Source organism: Leptonychotes weddellii, chromosome 2 (genome assembly GCF_054177405.1).
Source record: "Leptonychotes weddellii isolate Sample4059 chromosome 2, ASM5417740v2, whole genome shotgun sequence".
NCBI lineage: Eukaryota > Metazoa > Chordata > Mammalia > Carnivora > Phocidae > Leptonychotes > Leptonychotes weddellii.
The window spans coordinates 16,550,975-16,568,235 of record NC_138370.1 but is presented as its reverse complement, the minus strand read 5'-3'; the positions used below and the strand labels follow the sequence as shown (position 1 = coordinate 16,568,235).

Below are 17,261 nucleotides of genomic sequence, written 5' to 3'. Positions count from 1 at the left end.
CCGGAGTGACGTCCCTCAGCGGAGCAGACTTTTAAAAGTTCCGATTTTGTGCTCCGTGGTTCTATCACTTGCCAGAAGCGGCCGACGGAGGCCCCTCCCCCGCCGTCTATCCTCCCGAATATCGCCTCGGATTCACTTCTCCGCACGTCCTACCTTCCAGAAAGTGGTCGCTTTTCTGTTCAGAGAGTTGTTGCTATTCGTTTCTTCGATCTCCTGTTGAGTTTGTAGGTGTTCAGAATGGTTTGATCCCTATCCAGCTGAATTCCTGAGAGGAGACGAAATCCAGGTCTCCTACTCCTCCGCCATCTTGCTCCGCCCCCTCTCTTATGTGTCTTTAAACAATTTTTGCTTGGTGTTTAAAAATACGATTGAGGGGGCACGTGGGTGGCTTAGTCAGTTAAGCGCCTGGCTCTTGGTTTCAGTTCAGGTCATGATCTCATGGGTTATGAGGTTGGGTCCCTGCATTGGGCTCCGCACTCAGCAAGGAGTTGGCTTGCAGATTCTCTCCCTCTGCCCCTCCCCCACTCACGTGTGCATATGCACGCACTCTCTCTCAAATAAATAAATCTTTAATAAGATAAAATAAAATGTGATGGAAAAATTTTGGAGTGCTTGGCAAATTTACATTTTGATGACTAATATTTTTACATTGATTTCTGATATTATATGCTTTCCACCTATTTTTCTTTTCCTTTTTAAATTTCTTTTCCTTTTTTTTTTTAAAGATTTTATCTATTTGTTAGAGAGAGAGAGAGCATGTGAGCACAAGCAGGGGGAGAAGCAGGCTTCCTGCTGAGCAAGGAGCCCAATGTGGGTCTTGATTCCAGGACCCTGAGAGCATGACCTGAGCCAAAGGCAGATGCTTAACCAACTGAGCCACCCAGGCATCCCTTTCTTTCCTTTTTAAATTTCTTTTGGATTATTTTTCCCCTCTTTTTGTTGGAGAATATATGGTCTTTGTCTCTTCTTTCACTAGTTACCCTAAGTATTTTATTTTTTTTTTAAAGATTTTATTTATTTGACAGAGAGAGAGATAGCAAGAGCAGGAACATAAGCAGGGGGAGTGGGAGAGGGAGAAGCAGGCTTCCCGCAGAGCAGGGAGCCCCATGCAGGGCTCAATCCCAGGACCCTGGGATCATGACCTGAGCCGAAGGCAGACGCTTAACAACTGAGCCACCCAGGTGCCCAGTACTCTAAGTATTTTAATTTGCCTACTTAACAAAGTTAACATTTTTTTCCCTCTCCTCTTGAACAAATCTAAGATCTTATAATAGTTTGTCCAGTCTCCCTCTCACTGTCAACAGCATGCTATTTTTGCCTAATACTTAGTTTTAACATCCCTTTTACAAATCAAGTATTTTTTTTAATACAGTTTTGCTTAGTTTACCCATTATTATCTTTGATATCTTTGCTTGACATTTCTTTTCACATCTCTGACCTTCCTTCTGGGATAATTTTCCTTCTGCCTAGACTTTCTCTGTTGTAATTTCTTTTAATAATGATCTATTGGTGATAAATCCTCTCAATTTTTATCTCTAAAATATCTTTATTTTGCTTTAGTTTTTTTTTTTTTTTTTTTTGCCTTACTATTGGAAGAAACTTTCTAGGTTGACAATTATTTGTCTCAGCTCATGGAAGATACTCTTCTGCTGTCTTTTGGCTTCCTATCTGCTGGTGAGAAGCCAGCAGTCTGGTGAATTGACAGATGTTTGGGTGATTACTTTTATTTTCTAGCTGTTTTTAAGATGAAACGTTTTTCTGTGTAGTTCTGCAGTTTCACCACGATGTGTTGAAGTGTCTATCTTTATTTATTATGCTTGGGATTCACTGGGATTCCAAGATCTGAGGTCTCAAAAATTCTCAGTCATTACCTTTATTACCTCTTTTCCATTCTGTTACCTTCTTTTTTTACTTCAATCGGACATATATTAGACATTTCCATCATCATGTTCTGTGTCTCTCTTGACCTTTATTTCATCATATAGCCCATCTCCTTGTCTCTGTAAACTGTCCTTGGGGCCACTTATTCAGTTATATTCTAGTTTATTAATTCTCTCTGGCTTTGTTTGATGTTTAATGCACCCGCTGAATTTTTAATTGTTTTTTATTTTTTGAAGTTATTTTTTTTCTTTCATATCTGCTTGGTCTTTTTTTTTTTTAAGATTTTATTTATTCAAGAGAGACAGAGAGAGAGAGGCAGAGGCAGAGGGAGAAGCAGGCTCCCCTCCGAGCAGGGAGCCCAATGTGGGAGTCGATCCCAGGACCCTGGGATCACAACCTGAGCTGAAGACAGACGCTTAATCGAATGAGCCACTCAGGCACCCTGCTTGGTCTTTTTATTATGTTGTAGTTCCTGCCTATATTCTGGAGTTTTATATAAGTATAGTTTATATTCTACATTTGGTATTTTATATTTTTCTACTTGTTTCTCATTGTTCTAATGGTATTGTGTTTCTCTGTGTATTTTTTTTTAAATTTTTTTATTTCTCTGTGTATTTTTAATTTCGACTGTGAGCTGCTTATTTTCTTTGAAAAATTTTTTTTGGTAGGATTTATTTTAAGGTCAGAAAAACAGAACCAACTGAGACCATTTGAAGTTGAATTATCTCCTTGAATTTTTTTCTTTTAAAATAAGAGGTAGTGTGACTTTGAGTCACAAACCCATCTGAAGCCAGCTTATGGTTACATCTCAAGGGAAGATTCTTTTTCCTTCCATTCTACTTAGTGCCAAAGAAAAGAAAACATTTCTTTGTACCCCTGTTTGTGCAATAAGATTTATTTCTCATTCACTGTTATCCTTGAAGGTATAGCCCTTTGTAGTCACTCATGTGAATACAGTCTCCTACATCCCATTTCTTGGGCTCCTGTCAAAGCCAGACCTCAAAGTCTCTGGGATTTGGCAAGAGTGAGCTTGGTACTCATTGGCCTTGGACGTTCCTGCTTTCCCCTTTGTTTGGTATCTATAGATTCCTTTCTTTTATGTGGATGAGTGATATTTCAAAAGATATTTGCAAATATTTTATCCAGTGTATCAGTTGTTCTATTAAGGAGTACCATTCACAGTATCTAAGCTGTCACACTACTGAAAGTAGAAGCCCTGGTTTTGTAAAATCAAGGTCAAACTCCCCCACTTCCCTTGGGTTTAAAATGAGTGAGGTGAAAAATCCCAGGAAAAAGAGAGAAAAGAACAAAGAAAGAAGTCAGTGCATTTAGTACTTGTTAGTTTGTGACTCTGTGTAGTTAAATGGTTGGTATATCAGCACCATTCCCCTCAACTCCTGGGTAGAAGTTGCAACAATGGGGGTGGGAGGAGAAGAAAGAACAGTGAATGTGTTAAGACATGTAAGATGACTTTTCATCTTTCATTTCTTATTTACACCACATGGCAAATTGATCAGTTATTTTCTAATATTGAAGAGAAAACTTTGGATCCTGTTTACTGTTGGAACTGGGCAAGATGTGGAATTTTTTTTTTTTAAGATTTTATTTATTTATTTGACAGAGAGATAGACAGAAGAGCACAAGCAGAGGGAGTGGCAGAGGGAGAGGGAGAAGCAGGCTCTGCACTGAGCAGGGAACCCGATGCGGGACTCGATCCCAGGACCCTGAGACCATGACCTGAGCCGAAGGCAGACGCCTAACCATCTGAGCCACCCAGGCGCCCGGAATTTTTTTTTTTTTTTAAGATTTTATTTATTTGAGAGAGACACAGTGAGAGAGGGAATACAAGCAGGGGGAGTGGGAGAGGGAGAAGCAGGCATCCTGCCGAGTGGGGAGCCTGATGCGGGGCTTGATCCCAGGACCCCAGGGCCCCGGGACTCTGACCTGAGCCGAAGGCAGACGCTTAACGACTGAGCCACCCAGGTGCCCCAAGATGTGGAATTTCTTAGAGCTAATGTATTTGTTATATAGGAAAATGTTAGTATTGAATTGGGAAATGATACTTTATGTTCTATGAATGCAGTAACTAGTAAATAATATAATGTATTAAAAAGAATACTTTATTAGATTTAGAAATAAAGCTATAAGAAAATTAAATCTATTAATAACAGAGAGGGCTTGGAACTGAGAGAGTATATTTCAAAACATTTTAAATGAAAAGTGCACTGGGTAAAGGGATGCTCTTGGAGGGTCATTCAGAGATAGACACCAGGATTTCCAATCTTGGAAGACACTGGAGCAAAAAGCACGTTTAACCCAGCTGGTCTGGGTGGAGTAATTTAAGATGGAGTAAAAGATCAGCTGAGCTGAGAGGACAGAATTTTTTAAGGCAGATGAAAGGAAGGTCACAATAGTGTGAATGCTGGAGTCAATGAAACCAAGATGGGAGACTCCATGAAGACAGGACTACGAGCCAGATTTCAGGAGGGTCAGGACACTGATGAAGAGCAGTGCAGAACTGCAGTGGTAATGGGTATGGATGGTATGTGCTTCAAAGCCTAAGCTGATGGGTGGGGTTAATGACAAGTTTCAAAACTGGTACTTGGGGCCATGGTATATAATTCTCCAACTCTGGATGCACTGGAATGAGAGCTGAATTCAGTGTGGAAAAAGATCAGAAGCATTCTGTTAAATGCTTAAATCTTTGTCCATTTTCCTATACTATGGAAAGGGCACACTGGTGTGGAATGAGGTTATAGTAGTAAAAGGAACACAAAAAAACAAAGTTGGTAGTCACAGGTGGAGAGGTAGAAGCAGCCGTGATGGGATATGTAGGAGGCCTTCTAGAGAGGATTTTTGGACTAAAAATGAAGAACAAGGGAACATGCAGGAAGGTTCTGTTTCTGTAGACAGATAGGGAAATTCTTTTTCTACACAACAATAGAAAATTGAAAAACATTCCTGCTGCTGTGCAAGCTGATCTAAATTAGGATTTAGGGTTGAGGTGCTGTGTAGAACAGCCTAGGTTGGTCTGAAGTCCACTGGTCTTTCCTAAATAAGCACCACACTTGAGAAAGTCATTTTATATACACAGGTAATATCAAGCTGAATGAATGCTGGTGGGCTGTTAAACTATTATCTTAATTTTAAGTTCTCCTGAACCTGGGTATATCCCTGGGGTTTTTCTGCTACCAGTTAAAAAACAAAACAAACAGGGGGCGCCTGAGTGGCTCAGTTGTTAAACATCTGCCTTTAGCTCAGGTCATGATCCCAGGGTCCTGGGATCGAGCCCTCCATCGGGCTCCCTGCTTGGCAGGAAGCCTGCTTCTCCCTCTCCCACTCCCCCTGCTTGTGTTTCCTCTCTTGCTGTCTCTCTTTCTCTGTCAAATAAATAAAATCTTAAAAAAAATAAAAATAAAAAACAAAACAAATAAAAAAACTCTTGGAATATATTTGGCAGCAGAATAAAAAAATAGGTATTAATACTTACACAAACATAAAGAATAATAAAGAAAAAGAATAAATAAGACATTAGAAGCTTAAAAGCATTGCCTGTTTTTCTCCCTGGGTGATTGACTAGCTGTACAACTTAATTTTGTCAGGTGGTAGGTAGGGAACTAGTAGAAGTCATGACTTGATTCCTTACCTTGGCATCCACTTATATTTAGGTTTTCACCTTTTTACAGGAGTAATGAGGTGTGCCTTGTTTTCTTTGTTCTCCTCCTTACAGTTCCACTTAGTTTCTAAGGACCAGAATTAGGAAATTGCATGATGGAAAAATAAACCCTAACAAGTAGTGCTACACCCCTTTTTCTCTACTAGCAGCACTCAGAACAGGACTGCAAAACCTCATTAGATTTGCAAAACATGGTAAGAAAAATAAACACCTGCAGATCTTAATTTATTAAGTCCTGGCTATGCTCTCTGAAAATTTATCCTTTATTAAATACAAGGGCAGCACTGAAACACAAAGCTAAATGGAAAGATGGCATATTGTTTCTCCATCATAGAAAATAAGCCTCAACAATATTTAAGAGAAGTAGTCCAGTGGCATAAAATTAAACAGAAATACACCAAAACCTGCCTTAACAACCATCAAGTTCCCTTAATGAAATATGCACTTTAAAATAAACTAAGCCAATAGGTGGGTGAGGAAAGGGGAAATACAATTGTAGAATTTTTTTTTTCCACATTTTGTTTCTAATCTTTTCATTAAATGAAATGGATTTCAACAGGAGTGAGCCTGAAAAAATTACAGTGGAAGTTACCTGTATTAAGGCCCTCAAGCTAATATTATGACAATGCCATTTAAAAAAGTATCATGACATATAACAATCATATAACAATGCTTGTTATAAAAGCTATCCTATCTTACTAATTTGGTTAATGAAATATGGAATGTTTTAATATGTTCTTCTGTGTCTTAAGGGTTTAGAATAACTGAAAAAATATAATTCCTGCTAGAATAGTGAGTTGAAGCCATGGACTGACTGGCATCCAGACTGGGACTGACCCAGGAATTGCATGGTATTTGGATAGGTACTGGGCCATCAGGTATGATGAGTTCATTTTTGGAATTCAGGCCTATCCTAAGAGGTGTGAATATATTAATTTATTGTAATGGTTAACTTCTTTCTGGAGAATGTTAGAGTTTTGTGTCTGTATCTAGGAAAACCCAGGCAGGTCCTTAACTGGGGAGGAGAGGGCAAGAAACTAATGAGAGTTTGAGCAGATAATGGTAGATGGCACAGCTTATGCTAGACCAGCCCTCTCACACACACAAAATTAAACTTTGGATAAAACATTAAAAATTATCTAAAGGTAATGGAGAATGACCAAAAACATGCAGAAACTTGAGGGGAGTTAACACTAGTAAGAGGGGAAACGTATTTTTAACATCTTTTCAACTTAGGGCAGACCAAGTGCCACTAAGAGTAATTAAAACTCCTATAGGAAGCTTAAGTCATTAGTCGAGGAATCAGAGTACAGAGTTCAGAGTGACCAAAGAGTCTGGAAAGTGAGAAGGAAATCCTGAAAAGGAGAGAGTCACAGAAGGTTGTAGCCACACTGCCCAAATCTCTCACTGATCTCCAAAATCCACATCCTTGGGGCTGGCTTCAAGAAGCCCAGCTAAAACAAAAAGAACTGAATAGATATTTCACAGCTGTTGCCCACCATAGGGGAGACAGAATTTGGAGCTTCAGATCAACCAAGCTAACTGCCTACTAAACATAACAAATAAAAATTCTTCAGAACAACAGCACAGAATGCACAGTTTCTACAATGTATTATTCACATGTCCAGGATATAATCTAATCAGATATATGAAGAAACATACTCAAAAGATCATCAGTGGAGACCGACCCTAAGATGACCCAGATGTTAGAATCAGTAGACAAGGATTTTTAAGCAGTTATTATAACTCTGCCCCAAAACAAAGGAAGAAATGGATAGGAAATTTCAGCAGAAATAGAAACTATTAACAACAATAGGATCAAATAGATTCTAGAAGTGAAAAAGGATGTCTGAAATTTAAAAATCACCAGATGCGTGTAACAGCAATTTGGAGACGGTAAAAAAGTGAGGCAGTGAACTTGAAGATAAGAACAACTGAAATTATCTAATCTGAAATGTGAGCAGGCAAAAAAAATTGGATGTAGGGAGCTTTTTCTTTGGTTATTGTTTTTATTATATATAAAACCTTTTTTGACATGGCTACTGGACTGGTAAATCAGGGGAATGCTTGATCAGAATATATCTTGATTTTGACAGTGCTTTAAGCAAAGTTTTTCATGACATCCTTTTGTACAAGAAGAAAAATGTGGACCAGATGACAATAATTAGATGTATTTATTGTTGACTCCTGTCATTCTGCCAGACTGCCTTCAGTGCTGTAATGGGGGTTGGAGTAAAGTGTAATGATAGAAATGGGGAAGGAACACTTAATCTGTTACCTGTGATTTTTTATTGCTGTCCTCCTTCAGTAGTGCATAAACTCCATGAGGACAGGCAGTGCATATTTTTAATCTGTATCTTCCCAATTGTCAGGACCTGTAATTAGTTCTGCTCTCTGGAATGGGACAAGACCTGGGAAAGCATGAGGGTGAGCATGGTGACAGAGAATCCAGGAATGCACTATGTTCAGAAATTGAGGCAGATAGAATGCTTGTTCCAGGGAAATCAGTCAGCTGGCAGATGGTCTCAGGTACCGAGCTAGTGTTGGAGGCAAGACTTCAATCTCTTGAGGGTAGTGTTTCTCAAAGTATAGTTCAGATCACTTGTTTCAGAATTACCTGGAGTGCTAGTTAAAATGTCAATTCTAGGAAACAATCCTAGACTTGCTAAGCTGGCATCTTTAAGGGTGGGTCTTGAAAATCTACAGGTACCTTAGATGATTCTTATATATATGAATTTGAACTGTTTATTTTTAGGGGCTGGGAGCTGGCAAAAGCAAGGAACAGACTAAGTCCTAGGGCAGGTGTCAGAAACTTGGCAGTTAGCATCTTGAGCTGGAAAATTCTTTGTTGTGGGGGCGCTGCTGTCCTGTGCCTTGTGGAATGTTTAGCAGCATTCCTAGTCTGTAACCCTGTAAATGCCAGTAGCACCCCCTCTCCCAGCTGTCACAACCAGACATTGCACAATGTCCCCTAAGAGGTACATTAGTCCCTGGTTGAGAACCACTGCTTTGGGGGATCCGAGTAGCCTAAGGATCAGAGGAAGAAGAACACAATATGGGGAGATATCCAGCTACTGGAACTGGAATGTCAAGCTAGGACTAGATTTACAGCAAGAGCTCCTTTATAAGGTTGCTATTGGTAGCTTAGCTTCCTTGATGTAGAGGGGCCGTGTAGCTCTGGAATACAAAGGCTGAGAACTAAACAGGTCTGGCACCTTAGGTCAGGTCTCAACCCTGGCTGTGCATCATCCATGGGGAATCGTAAAAATACAGAGATGCGTCAGCCAGACTCAGTCCTTCTGAAGCAGAATTTCCAGTGATGAAGCCCAGGCATCTGATACACGACCTGGATTCTGGAACACTCACAGGGTTAGACGACATCTGGAATACTGTGTTTAGGAATTCAGAGAGACATAGGCTAGGAATAAAGGTGTCTCAGAATAGCAGACCTCAGCAATGGGTAGTATGTGAACCTCTTTAATAGTTCTGTTCTCATCCTATCCTGTCCTTCTCTACAGGTGAGGACAAAAACATTACATACAGATACATTGTGGCTAAACTGCTCTAAGTAGAGAATTTTCCCAATTTTACTCTTATTCTCTGTTCTGAGCCTACCTGCTCTTTTGTAATTTCTCCTGTTCCCATCCCACTGCCAAAACCTGATTTCTTTCTCTTTTCCCACCCACTTTGTCTGATATCTGTTTGGCTTGTGTGATTTGGGCAATATTTAGGAGGCAGAATCAAAGCCTTGTTGACTGGAGTGGGAGCTTCTAACTTCCTTTTAAAGGTCCCAATAAGAATCAATGGTATAAGTTAATATAAAGTAAAACTGTAAAGCAATAAGAGATTCCATAAACTGCATAAGAAACACAAGGTTCACAGAGTAGCATCTCATACTTTATGACAGAAAATCTAGAAAAGAGAAAAAATTCTATGGCATGTTCACTGTGTACTTTGTTTCAATTCCATGTGAAACACTGCAGTTAACTAAAAAAGTACACCCATGGGGAATCTCGGTTAAACTTGATTAATCTTATTTAAACTAGCTACTAGTTCAGCAATAATTCCGTAACAGCCCAAGAGCTCTGTAAAAACACTTCCACTGATTATTTTATTCAGAAAAAAACAAATAGGAGAAGAAAGAAACACAATTCTGGTCATTTGCAGTATCTATCAGCTTTCAATTTGGCTCTCCTGTTTAAACAAAGACAAATGATAAAAATTATGTAAAACATTCCATATATATCAACTATTAAATATATACTCACACTGAGAAATTGTGTTCTCCATTTTGATTACTATATTGCCATACTACTTATATTAAAATATTTTAACTAAAATTTAACTTTTCAATGTTGTTTCATATTAAATGCATTCTATTCTTATGAAAGTCTTTCATAATCTTTAAGAAATGTTGCCTAAGAGCTTTTTTAATCCACAATAGCAATTTTAATTGCCTCTGAATTTAAGCATGCCCTAAACTTCTATTTAACAGGGTGGCAATGTTCTATTTTCATGAGTGATAAAAGTTAACAAGACCTAAGCCTTATTTCTTTTGCATCCATATATCTTTTTTTTTTTTTACATCCTATTCTTAATTTCTTAAAACTAAATACATGCTTTGTTCAGCAGGAAAAATTCTTAAATCATTTACTAACTTCTGGTAACAACTCGATCAACTAGTTAACAGGATATACATGATGAAGCATTATCTTTATCAAGTAGTGTGAAGAAATGTTTTAAGACTAATTTTGCAACACAGGACTTTGAAGGAGTGGCAGATTACCAAATTCTCTTTCAATCTGGCACTTACTTGATTTATGGTTATAAACTTACAGCTAATCCTCTCTACCTACTTTTTTATGTTATACATCTAGCACATTACTTGCCTAAATAAGAACAGTTTTAGATAAATATTAATAATGTGCTATGATAAAATCCTGCATACTTCTAGATTCAACTTAATAAAAGTGTTTCAATTTTATTTCATTTTATACTTAGTAATTTTTAAACTGATCTGTTTTTATCTCATTTTAGGAACCTGCTATTCTACTAAAACCCACTGTATTTGAAATTAAACTACTTCTTTCTAGCCCTGTTCTAATAATTATAGAAAGATGATGTTAAATTTATGAAGGGGTTTCAGTCAAACCTGAATGTCTTATAAAAAAATTTGTAAGTTTTTGGAATCTATTTTTAGATATTGTTTCCTGGGTGATCTTTTCCCAGACTTATGTCCTTTTTAGGTAACATTACTATGTTCACAAATTACAAGACAAAAATTTAAGAACTTAATAATTGAAAAAGAACACTGGTTATATATATGCCATTTCTATTGGATACGAAAATAGTTGGAAATAAGTAAAAATATACCTACCTGTCCAGAAGTGTTTCGTGCAAAAATCCATCTTTCCGGGCCTTTTTGAGAATTTTACTGTCTTCTTTACTTATTTTAAGTTTATGGTCTTGGAAGCTCTGAAATTTCTTTCTGTTAAGAAAATGTCTTTCTTGAAAATCATCTCAAACTTTGATTATACATGTTTACTCATGAACTTACAATATTTTAAAAGTTTTTCATTTATTTAAAAAAAACTAATTGTCTTTCTTTTGAAACATACAACTTTTCAACTGCGAAGATGACCTTAGTCCTCCTCCATGAAGAGGACTACAAAGGGCAGGACTACGAAGCCCCACTGCCACTAAGGCGTGTTGGCTGGAGTCCTGAATCCTGGCTGTGGAACAACATTTGGTTGGCATTATGTACCAATAAGCTATAGTCATTCTATTAATGAATACGGAGAACAGACTAATCCAAGTGACTTTAGCTTTGAAAGCTAGCAGGATAATTAGGAAAACTGAAGCTCTGAGAAAAGAAAAGCATTCAGCTTAGTTCTTTGTCCTAGAGTCCATTTTATGCTGCCTCTCGTCCTTTGGGTATTTTATTTTATGTGTCTTGAGAAGTACTTCATTGCCAAATACGTAAGGTCTAAAAGGGAAAGAATACGTACACGTAATTGATTTCACACTGTTTAACATTTCCTTTGTCTTCTTCTGGAATATCATCTTTTTTCTTAGTTTCTCTTTCAGCACAGGATCTAATCTGGACAATGGAGATGAAAACCCAATAGGTTATACATATATCTTCCCCTTCCCCACTTTACTTATTTGCTAAGAACCCTCTAGGTAATTTCTTATGCAAATGAAGAAAACAATCAACTTAGCAATCAGATTCAGAAAGAGGTTCTAGGTATTTTTTTTTTTTTTAAGATTTTATTTGAGAGAGAGCCATGAGGGGAGGGGAGGGAGGGGCAGAGGAGAGGGAGAAGCAGGCTCCCCGTTGAGCAGGGAGCCAGACATGGGGCTCGATCCCAGTACCCTGGGATCATGACCCTGTGCAGAAGGCAGACGCTTAACTGACTGAGACAACGAGGCGCCCCTCTAGATATGTTTTTATTTATATATGCATAATTTATACAAATTGCTATTATGTTTCTCTAGAGCCTTTGCATCAGACACAAAAGACAAAATTATTTGAAAAACATTTTATAGATCAGATCCTGCTGAGCAATTAGGCAATAATTTAATTAATTTTGGCCTCAAAGTAAATATTCAAATTATCCCTATAGATAGTGTTTATTTTGTAACACTGGAAGTTTAAGATAGTAGCTATTTTAATTTGCACAGCTATTCCCAAATCCATTAAAACTTTTCACGTGACACAGCTCACTTATTTACTTAATTGGAATCCACTCCTTCTAAATCTTCCTTATATCCTCATAAATTGTGACAGATACTTACTATCACAATGCCATAAATTGATATAGTAATTAGGATCCACTGAGTGGGGCAAGAAGGGGACAGAATTCAGGCCCCAAGAACTGGCAGTTTGCAACCCAGAGGACAGGATTTACATCTCCACAGTGATCTTTGTGGCTCAGAGTCCAATTCCAAGGCTGCTTAGCAAGTGGTGACCAATAAGGCATGTGCCACTGCTACCTGTGTGGCAGGTTTGGTTGAGGGGGTCCTAGCAGACCTGGGAAGGTTACTGGCCAGGGCCTGCGACAGTACTACTTTTGCAGGACGGAATGTGTCCTGATAGGCTATAAAGGTGGGCAGCTGATACAGACTAGCAGAGCCTATGAAGTAAAATGCAAGATGGAAGGAGTTCTGCATTCACTGCTCAGAGCTTCCAGGTACCTAACCAAACAGACCCAGGGAAATGTAACAGACACTTCATATAAAAACAGTTGTCATTAAATACAGCAGTGTTTTTGTTTTGTATTTTTCCCATGAAAGTGCAAAGTACTGCACTTTATTTGCATTGTCTTCAAAAACCATACTTTTAGGTAAGTGAGAAATCCACCAGCGTTTTTCTAATGACCTGTTTCCTGAGAGGCAGTATGGTAGTTTCCAGTCAGTTGGGCCTGGGTATACATCCTGTCTCTATCATATCTAGCTGTGTGAGTTCATGACTGATCACAACAGGTGAGGATGTAAGGAGGCTCAGAGGCTCTCTCCTCATCGGTAAAGTGAAGATAATAGATACTTCACAGGAACTTTATGAAGATTCAAGAAGACAGTGCTTGTATCATATTCAGCAGAGTGCCTGTAGCTACTGGCTTCTGTTTCGGTTTGTGGGGTTTTTTTTTTAATGTAATTGAAAAATGTTTGACTAACATTTATCATATACCTTGTAATTCTATTTTTGGGAATTTATCCTCGGATATACCAGCACACCTACAGAATGATGCATATTCAAAGTTATGTGTTACAGCACTGTTTCTAAGGGCAAAAGATGGGAAGTCACCTAAATTTGCATTTATGAGGAACTGATTAAATAAATTATGGCTTATCCCTAAAATGGAGTATTATGTAGCTGTTAAAAAAGAGAAAATTTTCTACAGAGTGATAAGGGACAATCTCCAAGATAAAAATATTAAGGAAAAAAAAAATCAAGGTCTAAAGGAGGACACGCAGGAGGCTAACTTTATTGTAAAAAAGTAGAAAATTATAAACATTTTTATTAAGAAACTCTGGTAGGCTACAGAAGGATGGGAGTCATGAATTTATATGCTTGTATTTTTAAAATTTTGAACCATGTGAACATATCTATTTAAAAAATCAAATTTTAAAAAGCAAGCAAGAAAAAAAAAGGAAACAGAGTCCTAAAAAGCATGTGGAACTACTCAGAAAAAGATACTAATACATGGAGGTAAGATATAATAATTTCGCTACCACATGGTACAAACAAGCCGTCAGTTATAGGATTTATAATTAAGCTTTTTATAATAAAGCTTATTTGGAGCATAATATAAAACACTATGCATTACATCTTTAAAGTGATAGTAAATGATTATTCAACATTTTTAAGAGATATAGTCACATCATATATGTGACATGTATTAGTCTATAGAAAAATGAAAAAGAAAAAAATTAAAAGAAAAATGTCATGATTACCTTTATCATTTCTTCTTCTCCTGCTGTTTTACTTTTTGCTTCTATATCACCTGCTTCATTGCATCTAATAAAGCAGCTATTTGAAGCCAATAAAGCCATTTTTCCCTATATCAAACAAAATAATATAAAAGTTACAAGACTACTGCAAAAGAATTCTTAAGTCTTGAGAATGAAATTAATTTTGCCCCTTAGCCCCAACTGTAAAAGTAATCAGTAAAAAGAATTTGGAGAAAACATAGAAGATAAAAAAAACATACAGAAAAGAAAACCAAAATCACCTATAATCTTACTACTCAAAAATAACCTCATAACTATTTTTAGTATATTCTCTTAGTAGGACTGAATTCTAACTAGATGAAATAGAATTGTTTCCTTTGGCCTTAAAGAAATATTGAGGCTATAACTGATTTAGTTCTGTTTGAAAAATAATTAGCTTTTAAGACAATAAAAAATTATATAATGCATAGTAATTTATTCAAATAATAGTGTTTTAAGTAAAAATTTCTTCATAATTAGAAAATACAAAAATATACAAGAGCTAGCTTTTGGTGCTTTTGAATTTACTGCTCAGAACTTTAAGAATCAATGTCAGAGGGATGTTTTTATGTGGACAGAAATTATGGTGGGCAGAGGTACTACTGCTATTTTTGTTGCACTATCTCCTCCCGCAGCTTTACTGAGATATAATTGACAATCACCGCATAAGTTTAAGGTGTACAGCATAATAGTTTGGCTTAACACTTATTGTGAAATGATTATCTTAATAAGTTTTAGTTAGTATCCATCATCTCATGCAGTTAACAATAAAAAGAAAGCATAAAAATAAAACAATTTTTTTCCTTATGATGAGAACTCGGTTTACTCTCTTAACAACTTTCCTATATATCATACAGCAGCGTAGCTATAGTAATCATGCTATACATTATACCCCTGGCACTTATTTATCTTGTAGTTGGAAGTTTGTACCTTTTGACCACCTTCTTCCTCTAATTCCTAATCCCAAAACCTACCACTCTGGTAACCAACCACAAGTCTGATGTCTTTTTCTGAGTTTTATTTGTTTGTTTGTTTTTAAGATTCCATATATAAATGAGATCATACAGTTGTCTTTCTCTGACTTATTTCACTTAGCAAGGTCCATCCATGTTGTTACAAATGGCAAGGTTTACTCATCTTTTATGGCTGAATAATATTCCATTGGATATGTGTATAGCACAACTTCTTTATCCATTTATCTATCAATGGACATTTAGGTTGTTTCCATATCTTGGCTCTTATAAGTAATACCACTATGAACATGGGGGTGCAGATATCTTTTCAAGTTAGTTTTTTGGTGTCCTTTGGATATATTCTCACAAGTGGGATTGTTGGATCTTATAATAATTCTGTTTTTAATTTTTTGAGGAACCTCCATACTGTTTTCCACAGTGGCTGCATCAGTTTGCATTTCCACCAGCAGTGCATGAAGGGTCCCTTTTCTGCACATCCTCCCACCATTTATCTCTTTTTGAAGATGGCCATTCTAACAGGCAGGAAGTGATACCTTATTGTGCTTTTGATTTGCATTTCCCTAATGACTAGTGATGTTGAGCATCTTCTCATGTACCTGTTGGCCTTTCATATATCTTCTCTGGGAAAAAATGTCTAGTCAGGTCTTTTGCCCATTTTTCAATTGGGTTATTTGTTTCTTTGCTATTGAGTTGTATCAGCTCTTTATATATTTGGATATTAACCCTTTATCAGAAATATGGTTTGCAAATATTTTTTCTCATCCTGTAGGTTGTCTTTTCACTTTGTTGATTATTTCTTTTGCTGTGTTGCACTGTTTTTCAAGACCTTTTTAGTTACGAGTTCGTATTGGTTTTCTTCAATTTAATGGGTTATATTACTGCACTCTGTATTTTTGGGGGTTTTTTTTGGAATATATATTCTCATTGACTGTTAAAGACTGTATCTTACATTAACAAGAAGCTTATATGAACAATAATAGCACTTACATCTTGAAAGACTGGTTCCCATTGTTCTCTTGGTCCGATTGCATCTGAACGCCCCACAACAAGTCCATCTGAATTAATACCAAGGTATTTTCCATAACCAGATTTCAGGGCAATTCTTTAGATTAACAAAAAGGAAATGTTAAAAACTGAGAGAAAGAAAATTGAATATGGAACATAAAAATAATGTTTGTGTGTGTATAGAAATCCAGGCTAGCCATAGTCCAAATTTTCAAAAGCCACATGTGGTTAGTGACTACCATATCGGACAGTGTAGTTCTATACATGTAATTTTATATTGTAGTTATAAGGCTCCAATTACATTCTATCAAATTGCTTTCCAGAAAAAATCTGTATCAACTTAACATTCTCACCTCAAATCAGGAGAGTACCATTTTACCATAGATCTATTAACATTATGCCTTTTTTAGAAAAAATTAGAATATGAGATACAGGAAAAATAGTATCTAATTGATTTTTTACCATTGTAAGTGACATTTGTACTTCCCTTCCTTTTTAGTTTTTAAGTTATCTTTTTGTCCATTTTTCTATTGGTATCTTACTGCTTTCCTTAGTGTTATGAATCCCGTACATACAAAGAATAAAAATTCACTGCCTGTTAACGTTGTTGCAAATACTTTCCTCATTTGCTTATATTTTTTGTTTTCAACTGTAAAGAAGTTTGCATTTATTGATTTTTCTTCTGCTGCTTTTATTCTTTAAAAGTCTCTCGGGGCGCCTGGGTGGCTCAGTTGGTTAAGTGTCTGACTTCAGCTCAAGTTATGATCTTGTGATCCTGGGATGGAGCCCCACAAGCTCCACAGTCAGGCTCTGTGCTCCTCGCTCAGCAAGGAGTCTGCTTCTCCCTCTCCCTTGCTCCCTCCCCAGTGCTCACTCCCTCTCTCCAAAATAAATAAATAAATCTTGTAAAAATAAGTCTTTCACTATACTTATTGGCCACTCAAATAAAGCATAGGAATGATAATCTGAATCTTAATGTGATTTTTTTTAAAGAAAAAAATATGATTTCTTAACTTAGCTTACCAATCCCTTGTGCCAAGGGACTGATTTTATATTAATTTATAGGTTAATGATAGTATAATATAAATCATTATCATGTTGATGCAGCCAATTATCAGCATACTGAAATTCAATTTCTGTGTGCACAACCCAAAGTATCATTCTGTACTTTTGCACTGTGAGAATAAAAAAGGTCAGCTTATAAAATGATTGTAAAAATAGTGAATAAAATA

General features: G+C 36.8%; 1 protein-coding gene across 1 annotated transcript in view; it reads right to left on the bottom strand.

The window, feature by feature from the left end:
- Positions 1-9,436: 9,436 nt before the first annotated feature.
- The window catches only part of FRG1 (FSHD region gene 1), a 10,189-nt gene continuing 2,364 nt past the window's right edge, over positions 9,437-17,261 (bottom strand). Inside the window, exons 3-8 of the mRNA XM_081812886.1 lie at positions 17,153-17,204; positions 16,012-16,126; positions 14,015-14,119; positions 11,566-11,657; positions 10,935-11,045; positions 9,437-9,751 (exon numbers count right to left, since the gene is read on the bottom strand). Coding sequence (XP_081669012.1) covers positions 9,715-9,751; positions 10,935-11,045; positions 11,566-11,657; positions 14,015-14,119; positions 16,012-16,126; positions 17,153-17,204 — 512 coding nt within the window. The 3' untranslated portion in view covers positions 9,437-9,714. The remainder of the gene's footprint in view (positions 9,752-10,934; positions 11,046-11,565; positions 11,658-14,014; positions 14,120-16,011; positions 16,127-17,152; positions 17,205-17,261) is intronic.